Source organism: Tamandua tetradactyla, chromosome 6 (genome assembly GCF_023851605.1).
Source record: "Tamandua tetradactyla isolate mTamTet1 chromosome 6, mTamTet1.pri, whole genome shotgun sequence".
NCBI lineage: Eukaryota > Metazoa > Chordata > Mammalia > Pilosa > Myrmecophagidae > Tamandua > Tamandua tetradactyla.
In genome coordinates this window covers 69,465,491-69,480,023 of record NC_135332.1, presented here as the reverse complement: position 1 = coordinate 69,480,023, position 14,533 = coordinate 69,465,491, and the positions used below count along the sequence as shown (strand labels likewise).

Genomic DNA, 14,533 nt, shown 5'->3' with positions numbered 1-14,533 from the left:
ACATTGCAACTGTTACTAAGCGCAAGAAAGTGAAAATCAACTTTTATTCACACAGTGGGCTTACTATGTAGCAGTTAAAATGAATAAAGGCAGTTCATGTGCATTAACACAGATTAATCTAAAAACACAATGTGAAGTTAAAAAAATTAGATTTTAAAGAAAAAAGCAAAACAGAACAAAATATGTGTATGTTTTATGTACACACAAACATGGGAATGATTCACACCAACTTTAGGAGAGTGGTTACCTCTAAGGAAAAAATAAATACAAAACTTTAATGAAACCTGTAATATTTTATTTTTAAAAAAGTAAAGGAGATCACGTACTTACCAGGATGGCTAAAATGAAAAAAGAAAGATAATACTAAGTGATGGTGAGGATATGGAATGACTAGAACTCTCATATTGTGCTAGCAGGAGTGTAAACTGGTATGACTTTGGACACCTGCATAGCAGTATCTACTAAAGGTGAAGCTACAACCTATCCTACAACTGAGCAATTCTAGTCCTACATATGTATCCAGCAGAAATGCATGTATGTGCTCAGCAAAAGATGTGTAGAAGAATGTTTATAAAAGCCTGGTTTCTAATAGCCCAAACTTGGAAACTACCCAAAGGTCCATCTTCAGAATGGATAAACTGTGGTATGACATAATGGAATACTGTACAATGAGAAGGAATGAACTAAGACAACATAAAACAGCATGCATGAATATCACAGCTCATGTTCAGTGAAGGAAGCTAGACAGGAAAAGTAATACAATATTATTCCATTTATAGAAAGTTCAGGAACAGTCAAAGTTCATCCATGGTGTTACTAGTTAGAATAAGGTTGTTCTTGGGGGGAGGGAGGTGTGGCTGGAAGAGGGCACAAAGGGTGCCTCTAGGGTGCTGGTAAAGTTCTATTTCTTCATCTGGGTGCTGGTGGCATGAATGTGTTTCAATTTGTGAAAACCGCAAACTACACACTTATGGTAGAAGTGCCTACATGCCTTCATTTTTTTTTAATGTTAAAAACATTTCAGGGTGGGCCACGATGGCTCAGCAGGCAGAGTTCTCGCCTGCCATGCCAGAGGACCCGGGTTCGATTCCCAGTGCCTGCCCATGTAAAAAAAAAAAAAAAAACATTTCAAATAAAGGCACAGAGGCACTTCTAGTATTATTTATTAAACAACTGCAAAGCGCCACTCCTTCACTGTCCTGCTGCGTTATTATTTCTGAAGATACACTTCTAATTGACTTACTTGAATAGCTGCTTTTGGGGGCTTTTTTCTCAAGCATCCATGGCTGTTTTCCATTCTCCAAACGGTAGTTCTCAGCTTTGGAAACTGGAAGCCCTGCTCATAAAAAAATAAAAAGAAGAAAAAGGACATATGAAAGAAGAAAATGGGACTTAGCTCTTTGTGATGGGCACAAAGGTCTCTCCTGGAGCACAATGACAACACTTGACCTACAGACAACAGAGGATACTGCAGGAAGATCTGGAGTAAGAGAGGACAGCTTCTAAAGGGAGCTGAAAATATTTGCTGCAAGAGTCTGGATCTGATAAGCAGTTCCCTGGGTTTGAAAATACAAATGTATTCTCCTGTCAAAATAAAGGAAATTTCTCTTTCCTTTCTGAGTCAGGGTATTTTGGAAAGACATTGCAGATTGGACCGGAGCTTAGGGAAGATGGAGAGATTGAGCTTCAGTGGCAGCACTGCACAGCTGTGACTTGAGTTTTAAATGTTTTCCTGTTTTTTCTTCTTTAGTCTTAACACTCACTTTATTGCGGAATTCACTGCATGAGGTTTGGGAGAGGCTAACACTCCTCACACAAACATAGGCATGCATGAGCACACACATGCGTGCACACATACGCACACAAAATATTGACCATGTGATCCAGACCCATCAGAGAGTTCTCTATCCCCCCAGCTAGAGGGAATGCTTTAATGATGCGGCAAGACCCTGTCTGAGTCTCTCAGAGCCCTCTTGATGTTTTGCTGAAACTCTCAGGACACACGCATTTATTGTTTTTGCTTAGCTCTCTAACTGCAGAAACAATGTAATCCTGGAGGTTTCAATGGCCACCTTTGCCTCAGGTGGAGGTCCTGAGAATAAAGCCAAGACTGGGCAAAGCCCAATCAAGAGGCAGAAAAAAATAAAAGAAATTTCTGAAGATATATTAGATTCTCCGAATCAAGCTTTTCTTTTCTTTAATTGATGTGAATTGTGTTTCTGACTCCCGAATTTAAAGAATTTTGATATATGACAAGCAGAGTTATTTCACCAAGAACCCAGAGCAGAAATAGATTTTTTCCTAGGCCCAAAGGGATTAATACCAGAGTGAAGGCTTTATTAAGCTGTTCTATTTTCAATGATGTAATGGATCCCCCAGGCACACTTCAGAGTCACAGTGAGAAGCCATCCTTACAAAGTGATACCAGGTTCCTATAGTTCTCCAGCATCACGTCCCTTTGAGCAGGATCCAGCTTCCCCCACTCCTCTGGGGTGAAGTCCATGGCCACATCCTTGAATGTCACTGATTCCTGAAATACAAAACATGCTTTTGCTTATGATTTTTCACTTGACAGCCTCCCTTCCATTCCCTCAGTTTCTTATACCACTGGAGAAGAGGCCTGAGACACATTCAACAAGGGAATGTGATTATGATATATGAGGATTAGGGAAACAGAATTCACATTGTGATATTCTAAAAAAATCACTGTGTTTCAGTTTTATTCCTGGCTCACTGTGCCAGACTCATTGTGGGAACCAAAAAATCATTACATTGTTTCTTTATTAAGAGACTACAATATTCCTGGGTAATGAGAAGTTAAAATGAGAAAGAACGAGTCAACAAGGTAAGCTGGCAAAGTAAACAAATGAAAGCAAAGAATAAAAGAAAGCTTACTTGCATAACTCACCTTGTAAGTCATCATTGAAAACCTGACAAAAATTTTAAGAATCTAGCCAAAAAGAAGATGAATTAAAATATGGAGCTAAGATGTTTCCCTTTCTTCCTTCCTTCCTTTCCTTCTCTCTGTCTTTCCTTCCCTTCCTCCCTTTAAAAAAAAAAAAAAAAAAAAAAAAATATGGAGCTTCTGAATGGAAAAGTCATGGAATGAAAAGACTGGCAATGAGAACCAAATCCAGTTATACATGGAATCAAGTCAGTAAGTTTTGGGTATGAATTTTTTGTTGCAACAAAAAAGAATGCAAATATAAGAATATTTCAAAAATTGCATGCATAGCATAAAAATAACATGCCAACAATGTGTGTATGTGTGTGTATGAGAGGGTGAGAAGGTGAAGAAGCGAAGAGAACAAGAGAAAAAGGGAAAAAGATATATGATAGTGCTGCTCTATCCATCTTTCCTGGGGGCAGAGGTGTCATGACAATTTTATTTCTGAAATGGATAAATTGAGAAGTATAGGGTTGTATTATGTAAACAATAATAACAAAAGTAGACCCCCTAAAATATTCTTCTAATTAACCAGGATGGGAGGTGGAGATGAAGCAGGGAAAGAAAAACAAACAACAAAAATAAAACAAAGAATGACTTTACAAAAGACAGAAAACAGATATATGCCTGTGTGTGTGTGTGTGTGTATAATAAAGATGATGACAAAAATGACTTAAACATATAAAACCAAAACTAAACTAGATAAATTTACTCACTAAAAGAAACAGATTTATAGAGTAGGTAAAAAATATACTATATACTAACTAAAGGTAAAGATCTAAAATAAAGGTGTTCCTAAACTTGAAAGCAAAATCATTGACAAAGTTACTGGACAAATGAAAGCACAAAAAGTTTTCACTACAATATTATTAGGAAAAAATGAATTCAAAGCGAAAAGCACTATATTGGAAAATGGCCACAATAAATTGATCAAGGGTACAGCCAATAAGTCATAACAGTTTATGAGTAAAATATTATAGGATTAAGTTTACATAAGACAAAACAACAAAAACTATAAGGAAATAGAAATGCATCAATACTGAATGAAATATTCCCCTTTTAAGAAAAGCCATAGAGAATATTCCAAGGTTGTTTAAGTAAATATGGATTGCATACTATAACTTATAGAAAACAACTTCTATTTAAACATTTGTGAAGTATTTACAAAAAGTGACCACGAATTAGGTCATAAGGCAAATTTCAATAAATTCCAAAACAGAAAGAGAACAGGGCAATAACTTAGGATAATGGAAACACATATCAGAATTATCAAAATAATGATAAACATAAAGCATTAAAAAATGCCGAATGGCTAAAACAATACTCAGAATAAATTTTGTAGCTTCAAACACTTCCATTTCCTAAAAAGAATGCAAACAAATGCAATGAGTATCCAAGACAAGTTAGGAAAAAAAAGAAAACTAAGGAAAATGGAGAAATGAAGGGAGAAAGTAGAAAAGAAACAGGGCAGCTGAGAAGTTTGAATGAGGTTAGTAGGTCACAGTACTTTAGCAATGCTTTTTCCTATTTAGGAAAAAGAGACTAATAAAGTTAGGTAAAACGTTAACTTTTGGAGAATCTGGATGACGTGGATGAAGGTTTTATAAGAAATCTTTGTACTACTGACAATATGTGTGTAAGTTTGAAATCATTTCAAAATGAAGTTTATAAAAATGAAATAATCTTATATCTGAGTACTACCAAAATGATTCTTTGAAAATAAATTAACTGTATAATAAACAAAGAAACAAAGTAGCCATTAAGTAGACACGATATTACAAGAAAAAAGTACCTGGATGGTAAAATCTGCAGAGAAGTAGCTAAATTGACAATCAAGTGGGAAGGAACTTCTAAATTCTTAAACCATTAGAAGAAAATAAATGGAACATCAAAAGCACAAACCAATGCACAAAAAGCATTGAAAACACACACACACACACACACACACACACACAAAAGAATAAAGAAAGCATTGTAAACAGAATTATAAAATCATGAAACAATTTTTTTATGGAAAGAAAAATTTGAAACATATAAATAATGCAATAAATTACATGACTAATTAACTTAAATGAGAATGGGTTAAGTTCCCCTTATAAAGACAAAAGGTTTTTTTTAAAAATAAAAGCCACAGTCTGTTTACAGGATAAGACATCCAAACAAGGTTGGGGTGGAAGAAAGAATGGAAGAAAATATAGTATACCTCATGCCTAAATATAGCAGTATACCTCAACAAAATAAATGGGAAAATAAACATCAAACTGTTAATCTCAGCAGGGAGAGAAGAGGAGAGTTGGATTTTAAGAGAAAGAATAGTATTACTTTTTTCTTTTTAAATATCTATGCTGTCTGCCTTGTTACAAAAAGTAAGAATTAAAAGTTCAATTTTTAAAAATATAAGAAGATAAATAATATTCTAGGCAAATTATAAGGAAGAAAGTTGGAATTATGGCTTAAAAAAATCAAATGCAAAGCAAAAAGGGTTATTTCCATAAAAAGTTCAATCCACCTCAAAGTTACAATAGTCTTGAATCTAATATCAAAGATGTTAAAATATATAAAGCATTTGTCTTTTGTTTGGTACCTGTACCTTATTTTCCCCTGGCCACTACACCTGTTCATTTTCAGTCTGTGCGTTCAGGAGGTACCAACTCCAACTCTGCTTGTGGGGTGTGTGTGCATGTGTATGGGTGTGCACACTTCTATGTGTGTGCAATTATATATATTCTACAGCTTTGGCCAATTAGAAAATTACACTGAGATTTGTTAGTGACAGGTCCAGGAATGGACATGATATTCTCAGGACTTCTTGCTAGAATAACTTCCTCTCCCAGACTGGGAGAGAAGCTGATCCCTAATATGGGAAGATGAGGATTAAGGGCAGGCAGGCCCAGGAGAAAAGCTTGTTTGACAGCAAAACCCTCAGAGAAAGAAAAGGTTAGTGAAACACAGAAAGAATAGGATCTAACGTTATATCTGCTCCAACCCGAAACCCCTGGATTTTTCAGTTATATTAGTTCAGAATTCAGCTTTGGTTTTGCTTTGCTTTGCTTATGATAGTTGGAATAGAGTTTTCACCAGCTTCGTCAACTTAAAGCTTCTTGACTTTAAGGCTAATATAAGATAGTGAAGAAGCCAATGGCAAATATGTAAAGGTCTCTGAGAAGTGTCTTACAAACATTAACAGTGCGCAATAGTCACTCTTTTTATACCTTGATTACAGCAGGAAAGATAAAGGCTAATTAAGGAATCTCTGGACCACAGCATGTCACGTGACAGACTCTGGGCCACGGCATGTCACATGACAGAGTTCTCTTTTTTTTCTACCCAACATTTATGAACAAAAATTTTCAAATATATGGAAAAGTTGAGAAACTGATCACCCATACAATATACCAATCACCTAAATTCTACAATTCTTATATTTGCCATATTTTTTCTTTTTTGGAGGGGAAGATTTCAAAGGAAGTTAGACACAATAACTTTGTCCCTAAAATGCTTCAGCATTCATCATCTTGGAAGGCTGGATTCTAACAGTAACTCTTTAAATTAGGCAGCCCATGGGTGCGCCAGTTTGAATCTGTTGTGTACCCCAGCAAAGCCATGTCCTTTAATCCTCATTCAGTACTTCTGGGTGGGACCTTTCTGATTGTTTCCATGGAGATGTGACCCTCCCAAATATGGGTGGTAACTTTTGAACAGGTGGTTTCTGTAAGGGACCACGAGCTCGACCCCAGCCGGGTGAAAAATCCCCCCCAGGCCCATGAAGAACACCCAGTAATGGGGCCAGGATGTGGTAATTACACATACATGTTTTTGCAAAAGCTAATAGCACTTTTTTTGCTTCTGTAGGTAGATAAGCTTGCTTGCTTACAGCTGCAAAACCAGGATGTGGTTCTATGAAACTAACACCACTTCTCTGCTTCTGTGAATAAGCTTGCGGTTTCAGCCTTTATAAGCCCACCCTGAAGCCCCCCGGGGCTGCTCTCTGAATCTTCCTTCTTGGGAATTTCTGAGGCAGTCACCGGCCGGCTAATAAAGACTCCAAATTGGCTTGCAGTTTTTGAATTTGTGGTCTCTCTTTTGGTGCACCCCACAACATTTGGAGGCCCCAGCGAGATTATCCCTGACGGGACATTTGGTAACCACAGGTCCTGGGGATTGCCCCCGGAACCGAGGTCAGGCCTAGGCCTTGGAGAGACGTTCCTCTGGCCCAGGCAAGGACCAGGGACTGGGCCGGTTCTACAAGACCCTCCGAAATTATACAAAATCTGGTATCTGGTGGAGTTGTCTGTTTCTGGAAACCTCGCCAGTGAGTACAGGTCTGTTACTAGATCCAGTCGGGGACCTCTGGAAGGCTGGACACAGCATTACTTCCGAGGTCAGGTCCCAGAGCAAGACGTTGCCCGGGGCTTCTGGTTAGGAATCAATTAAGAATAAGCTTTGTGTTTGCGTATCTTGGTTTAGTCTGTCCCTTCTCTCATCTGTTGGTCTCGTCGCATTCTCATCGCAAACTGATGAAAACTCTACTCAAACTAGCATGTCATTATTGCCATGGGTCAGTCAAGCTTATCTGTCTATACCCCCCTTCAATGTTTTTTTAAAAATTTTCAGGAATTTCAATGGAAGGCCGGAGACTACGGAGCCCATGTAAATGCCTTCGACTTGGAAAAATTCTGTTCACCGGAGTGGCCAACTTTTGGTTCTGGGTGGCCTCCTGAGGGAACCACAGACCTATCTGTAGCTTATAGAGTCCAAAGGATGAGTTTTGGTATCCAAGTCACCCTGACCAAATCCCCTACATACTAATTTGAATAGAAATTTTAACAGAAAAACCCAAGTGGTTATAGTCTTGCCTGGGGTCCCAAAAAGGAAGACCTCCCCAAAACCAAAATGGCCCTCATACTGAAGAGCTCTCAGAAAAAAAAACTAACAGGGTCCCAGTATTGACAGGACCACCAGAGAATCCGCTCTTAATGGACCCTCCCTCATACCCAACAGCCCCTCCACCCCCACCCCCCCAAGACCAGAGGGGAGAAATGGTCAAGAGGTGGCAATCAGCCCCTCTGATAGCCAGGAGGTGACCTTCAGTCCCCCCCCATACCAGAAGTGGCTCTGCTTACCACTCTTCTTCTGCGTCACAATCACCAGATTCTTCTGGGGACCCCAATTTTACCTTTGAGCCAGGACAGCCCTGCCCCGGGGGACGACCACCCACCTTTCATGGTCTCATGGTCTATGTCCCCTTTTCCTCTAGTGACCTGAATAACTGGAAAAACCAGAACCCCTCTTTCTCCAAAAACCCCAAGCCCTCATCTTTCTCTTGGACACTGTCTTTTATACCCACCAGCCCACCTGGGATGACTGCCAAGAACTCCTTCAGGCCCTTTTCACCTCCGAGGAACGAGACTGAGTTGGGCAAGAAGCAAGGAAATTAATTCTTGGACCCAACGGACAGCCTACTACCGAGCCAACTCGATTAGAGGCTGTGTTCCCCTCCACCTGTCCCGGATGGGAACCCAACACTGATAGAGGTAAGGAGGCTCTCAATCGGTATCTCCACACTTTGCTCCAGAGAATACGAGCAGTGGCCAGGAAGCGGATCAACCTGTCTTAGGTAAGCGAAACCATACAGAAGCCGGATGAATCCCCGGCCACTTTTCTTGAACGCCTCCTTGAGGCATACCGCTTGTACACCTCCATAGATCCAGAGGCGCCTGTAAACAGGCGAGCTATAAATACAGCATTTATTACCCAGTCACCCCCAGACATAAAGAAAAATTTACAGAAACTAGAAGGATCTGAGGGAAAGGTGCTGTCCGAGCTGATAGAGATTGCCCAGAAAACCTTCAATAACAGAGATGACCCCGGGACCAATGCAGTCCAAGAAAATAGCTAGAATTTTGGTATCCGCAATAGCCAAACAGGAGAGGCAGAAAAGGCAGACGGGAGACCATTAAGGAAAGGAGGGGAAATTAAGGAAGGAAATTGGGCCTAGGTGCGAACCAATGTGCCTAGTGTAAAGAGAATGGACATTGGAAAAACGAATGCCCTAAAAGGGGACTTAAAGGACTAAAACCATCCCCTGCTCTAGTTGAGGAAGCAAATTGATGGGGCCGGGGCTCCATTCCGTTGAGCCCCCGGGAGCCCAGGGTCACCTTAGCAAATGGGGGCAAGCCTATCAAATTTCTTGTGGATACTGGGGAGACCGTCTCCATCCTCCAGCAGGCAGAAGGGCCCATAACTAAGGAAAACTCCCTACACAGGGAGCAATGGGAAAGACAAAGTCCTACCCATGGACAAAGACTAGGATCACTAACCTTGGGGAAGGAACTGTCACCCACTTGTTTCTTATGATGCCAGAATGTCCGTACCCCCTTTTGGGAAGGGACCTTCTCCACAAATTACAGGACACCATCTCTTTCAAAAACGATTTGGTTGAGCTCTCCTTCAATACCAGCCCCTCGGCAATCCTCCTCACTTGCCTCTTATCGGAAAAGTATTTATTTGCTGCAGAGGTGGCACTGCCAACCCCAAGCCCGTACCTGCAGGAATTTAAGGAGAAAATACCGGGCGTATGGGCAGAGACTAACCTACCAGGATTAACCGCCCACTGGCCCCCCATTGTTGTCCACCTGACTAGCACCGCCACACTGGTCAGAGTCTGCCTATACACAATAAGCTTAAAGGCTAAAAGAGGCATTGCAGTCCATATCAAAAGACTTCAAGAAGCAGGCATTCTAGTCCCCTGCCATTCGGCCTGGAACACCCTTCTCCTCCTCGTCCAGAAACCTCGGGCTGACGATTTCCGACCAGTACAAGATCTCCGAGAGGTAAACAAAAGAGTTGAAACCATTCACCCCACTGTGCTTAACCCATATATGCTCTTGAGCCTGTTACCTCCCAGCCAGCAGTCTACACTGTTCTGGACTTGAAGGACGCCTTCTTCTCGCTTCCCCTGGCCGCAGTAAGTCAACCCATCTTTGTTTTCGAATGGACTGACCCAGAAGGGGGGTTCTCTGGACAACTAATCTGAACTTGGTTACCACAGGGTTTCAAAAATTCTCCTACTCTGTTCAATGAGGCCTTAAGCCAGGATCTGGCTCATTTTAGACAAGAGCATGCAAAGATAACCCTCCTACAATATGCGGATAACCTCTTACTGGCAGCTAATAACCTGTCAAACTGCAAAAAGGCAATCGAAGACTTGTTATAAGAATCAGCCCACTTGGGCTATCAGGTCTCTATCAAAAAGGCCCAACTCTGCACCAGTTCAGCAACATACTTAGGATATAAATTAGAAGGGGGAAAAAGAGCTCTGTCTTCTAATAGGATTGAAGCTATACTAAGGATACCCCAACCAAAAACGAAAAGGCAGATACGGGAATTCTTAGGAGCAGTTGTATATTGCCAGCTCTGAATTCCCGGGTTTGTGGAAATAGCAATACCCCTGTACACTAGCACAGGGGGTAAGGAGGAAACTCTAACCTGGACTGAAAGTGAGCAAAAGGCTTTTAAAACGCTGAAACAGGCACTTGTAAGCGCTCCTGCCTTAACCTTGCCTGACCTGTCAAAACCCTTTCAACTGCATGTTGCTGAGGCCCAGGGGATAGCAAAGGGAGTCCTAACCCAAATATTAGGACCATGGAAAAGGCCAGTTGCCTACCTGTCTAAGAGGCTAGACTATGTAGTAGCTGGATGCCAAACTACCTTCAGGCCATTGCTGCCACCGCTATTTTGGTTAAAGAAGCATCCACATTAACTCTGGTGCAGGACTTACAAATAGTGGCCCCACATTCAGTAAAAACATTACTTAAAAAGCCCGCCCAAGAGATGGCTCTCAAATGCCCGAATAACCCAATATTAAGTACTGTTACTAGATCTCCCGAGAATCCGCTTCTTAAAAGCGATGGCCCTTAACCTTGCCACCTTACTCCCAGATGATGACCCATCCAAGCCCATCCATGATTGCCGAGAGGTCCTGGAATCCTTCACAAACCCGAGGGCTGACCTCACCAACAACCCCTGGCCAAATCCTGATGAAGAATTATACACAGACGGGAGCAGTTACGTCTCGGAAGGAATCAGGTATGCTGGGGCAGTGGTGGTAACTGTGGACTGGGTCATCTGGGCTCAGGCCCTAGGACATGGGACTTCAGCTATCAGATGATAGCTCTGATCCAGGCTCTAAGGTGGGAGGTGGGGAAAGGGAAAGATTGTCAACATCTAAATGGACAGCAGATATGCCTTCGCAACTGTGCACGTCCATGGGACACTATATCAGGAGCGGGGACTTTTAACATCGGGAGGGAAAGAAATAAAAAATATAACAGAAATACTCACCCTACTAGAGGCTATCTGGCTGCTGAAAAGGGCAGCCATTATACATTGCAAAGGGCATCAGGCTGCCAAAACTCAAGTTGCCAAAGGAAATGCCCTGGCTGATAAAACGGCAAAAGAGGTTGCCCAAAAACCAGTAGGGACACTGCAGATACTTCCTGTTTTACCAGGACGGGTACTGCCAAGCCCTCCAAATTATACCAGGGAAGAAATTAAACTGGGCAAAACTCTGGGTGCTAAAACATATCCAGATGGTTGGAAAATTCTCCCGGATGGGAGAATCCTGGTGCCAGAACACCTAGGGCACAGTTTGGTTGCCCAGGTTCACCAAAGTATACACCTGGGCAGTGCGAAACTAACTGAACTCTTACAGAGAGATTACTACATTCCCCGACTGCAACAACAAGCCCAGCAGATGTCATCCAGATGCCACATCTGCGCCCAGGTAAATTCTGGCCAAGGGAAGGAGATGCCCCAAGGAACCAGGCCAAGGGGACAAGCCCCAGGAGAACAGTGGGAAATACACTTCACAGAAATATTACCTGGTCCGTACGGAAACAAATACCTGCTGGTTTTCATCGACACCTTCTCCGGATGGACTGAGGCATTTCCTACCAGAACCGAGACAGCACAAATAGTAGTGAAAAACTAGTTTCTGAAATCGTCCCCCGACTTGGCCTCCCAACTGCAACAGGGTCCGACAACGGGCTGGTGTTCATCACCCAAATTACCCAATAGTTAGCAAAAATATTAAATATTAAATAGAAATTACATTGTATTTATAGGCCACAGAGTTCAGGGCAAGTTGAGAGAATGAATAAAACCACAAAAGAAACTTTAAATAAACTAAAGCTCAAGACTGGCGAAAATTGGGTGAGTCTCCTTCCATTTGCCCTCCTATGAACTAGATGTACTCCCTGTGTTAAGGGAATCACCCAATATGAAATCATGTTTGGGTGACCACCCCTACTAATTCCTAAGTTGGGGGAAGAGAAAATAGCTAAATTAAATAACTATTATCTTCTAAAATCATTACAGGCCCTGCAATCTGCCACCCAGCAAATTCGGGAACTGGTGAAGGCAGCCCATCCAGGACCAACAAATCCTGCCCCTAACAAAGATCCACTTCAGCTGCAGCCTGGAGACCTGGTCTGGATTTAAAAGCTTCAGCCAGCATGGGTCTTGGAAGCCCAGTGGACAGGTCCCCTAATTCTCATATTATTAAGCTTAATATTTGGACCCTGTATAATAAACTGTCTGATAGCATGTATTAAAAAAATATATATATAAGCAATAAAATTATTTGTCTTGCGAACCCACTATCACCACCTCCCCGCACAAGAACAAGTCCAGAAACAGTCATTTGATTCTTTCCTAAAAATCAATGGAGAATGTAAGGGACCAGGAGCTCGACCCCAGCCAGGTGGAAAATCCGCCCCCAGCCCATGAAGAACACCCAGTAATGGGGCCAGGATGTGGTAATTACACATACATGTTTTTGCAAAAGCTAATAGCACTTTTTTTGCTTCTGTAGATAAGCTTGCTTGCTTACAGCTGCAAAACCAGGATGTAGTTCTGTGAAACTAACACCACTTCTCTGCATCTGTGAATAAGCTTGCGGTTTCAGCCTTTATAAGCCCACGGTACAAGCCCCACCGGGCTGCTCTCTGAATCTTCCTTCTTGGGGATTTCTGAGGCAGTCACTGGCCGGCTAATAAAGACTCCAAATTGGCTTGCAGTTTTTGAATTTGTGGTCTCTCTTTTGGTGTGCCCTACAACAGTTTCCATGGAGATGTGTCTCCATCCATTCAAGGTGGGGTCGCTTACTGGTGCCCTTTAAGAGGGAGCCATTTTGGAAAGAGCCACAAGAGCCACCAGAACCTACCAGACAGAGCCCAGGGGAAGCTGTTGAAGATTCCTGGAGAGAAGCTAGCAGATGTCGCCATGTGCCTTGCCAGCTAAGAAGGAAACCCTGAATATCACTGGCCTTCTTGAACCATGGTATCTTTTCCTGGATGCCTTAACTTGGACATTTTCATAGATTTGCCTTCATTTGGACATTTTCTCAGACTTAGAACTGTAAACTTGAAACTTGATAAATTCTCCTTTTCAAAAGCCATTCTGTTTCTGGTATATTGCATTCAGGCACCTTGCAAACTAGAACAAAGGGAATCCTTGCATTCCTGAGTCAGTGCAGTGCAGTACTTATTTTCATAATTCATTCCAGCACTTAAGATGCTTTCTTAAATTCTTACTTAACTGCCATGTGTATGTCGTTTACCCTAGGGAAACAAAAATTTTAACAGGTGTGTACCACCTTTTCTTTCAAAAAGTTTCCCACATCACCAAGCTGCAGATTTGAATCATGTCCTCTAGAAAGACATGTTCAAGCCTTGACCCCCGGTCCTGGGGGTGTGGACGCATTTATAAATAAGATCTTCAAAGATCCTATTTTAATGAAGCCAAATAGAATCAGGATAGGCCTTAAACCACTACAACTGGAGGCCTCTTTAAGGAGAGGAAATTTAGACAAACACAGGGGACTGAATTGGAAGAGAAGCTGTAGGAGACAGATCATCACTTGATGGAGGCAAAGATTGAGCCACCACCTGAACGGTACAGATTTTGGAAAAAGGATGGCCTTGATTTTGGACTTCTAGCTTCCAAATTAGAAGAGATAATAAATACCTGTTGTTTAAACCAACTAGCATGGGTTATTTTTTTATAGCAGCCTTGGCAAACTAAGACATAAGCACAGAAATCATGTCGGAGGCTGAAGAAAATAAATCCTTATACGCTTATTGAGTGACAACGAATGCTAGATGGAGAAGAGGTGCCGCAGATAAATAGAAAACATTTTCTACTGGCTCTGTCACCAGAGTAGTCTCTTAGAATTAAAACTCAGTTTTCTAGATGGGTTCTTGTGGACAAAAGAAACTCCACAGCTAAAAGAAGGAATTGTGCCTATACTATGAGAAATAAGGGGGTGGGGGGGGAGTTCAGTAATAAGTAGAAACTCACACTCACTTGGGATCTGGCTGTTAGATGCAGAGATGCCACTTCTCTCTCTTCTGTGCTCCTCTCTTGGGGAAGTGCAGAATCCTGTGAAGGCAGAGCTGACGGCAAGAACGTAGTAATGATGGGGCTTAGAATTATTCTGTGATTATTCTGTGATTCAAAGTCTAGAAATTCCTCCACCATAATCACGAAGTTACCTCGACTTTCCCTACAAAAACGGAGGCTGAA

At 41.7% G+C, this 14,533-nt stretch overlaps 1 protein-coding gene across 7 annotated transcripts in view; it reads right to left on the bottom strand.

The window, feature by feature from the left end:
• ZNF286A (zinc finger protein 286A) overlaps window positions 1-14,533 on the bottom strand; it is a 29,177-nt gene that overhangs the window by 13,203 nt on the left and 1,441 nt on the right. For 2 of the 7 annotated variants that reach the window (XR_013177937.1, XM_077166079.1), the window contains exons 3-5: window positions 14,309-14,403; window positions 2,416-2,530; window positions 1,244-1,336 (exon numbers count right to left, since the gene is read on the bottom strand). Coding sequence is in view for 6 of the 7 variants with exons in the window: in XM_077166079.1 (XP_077022194.1) it covers window positions 1,244-1,336; window positions 2,416-2,530; window positions 14,309-14,403 (303 nt within the window). In the remaining variant the exon portion in view is untranslated. Of the gene's footprint in view, window positions 1-1,243; window positions 1,337-2,323; window positions 2,531-9,267; window positions 11,899-14,308; window positions 14,404-14,533 lie in introns of those variants that run through there. The other 5 variants (XM_077166081.1, XM_077166080.1, XM_077166083.1 and 2 more) reach the window with 5 other exon arrangements.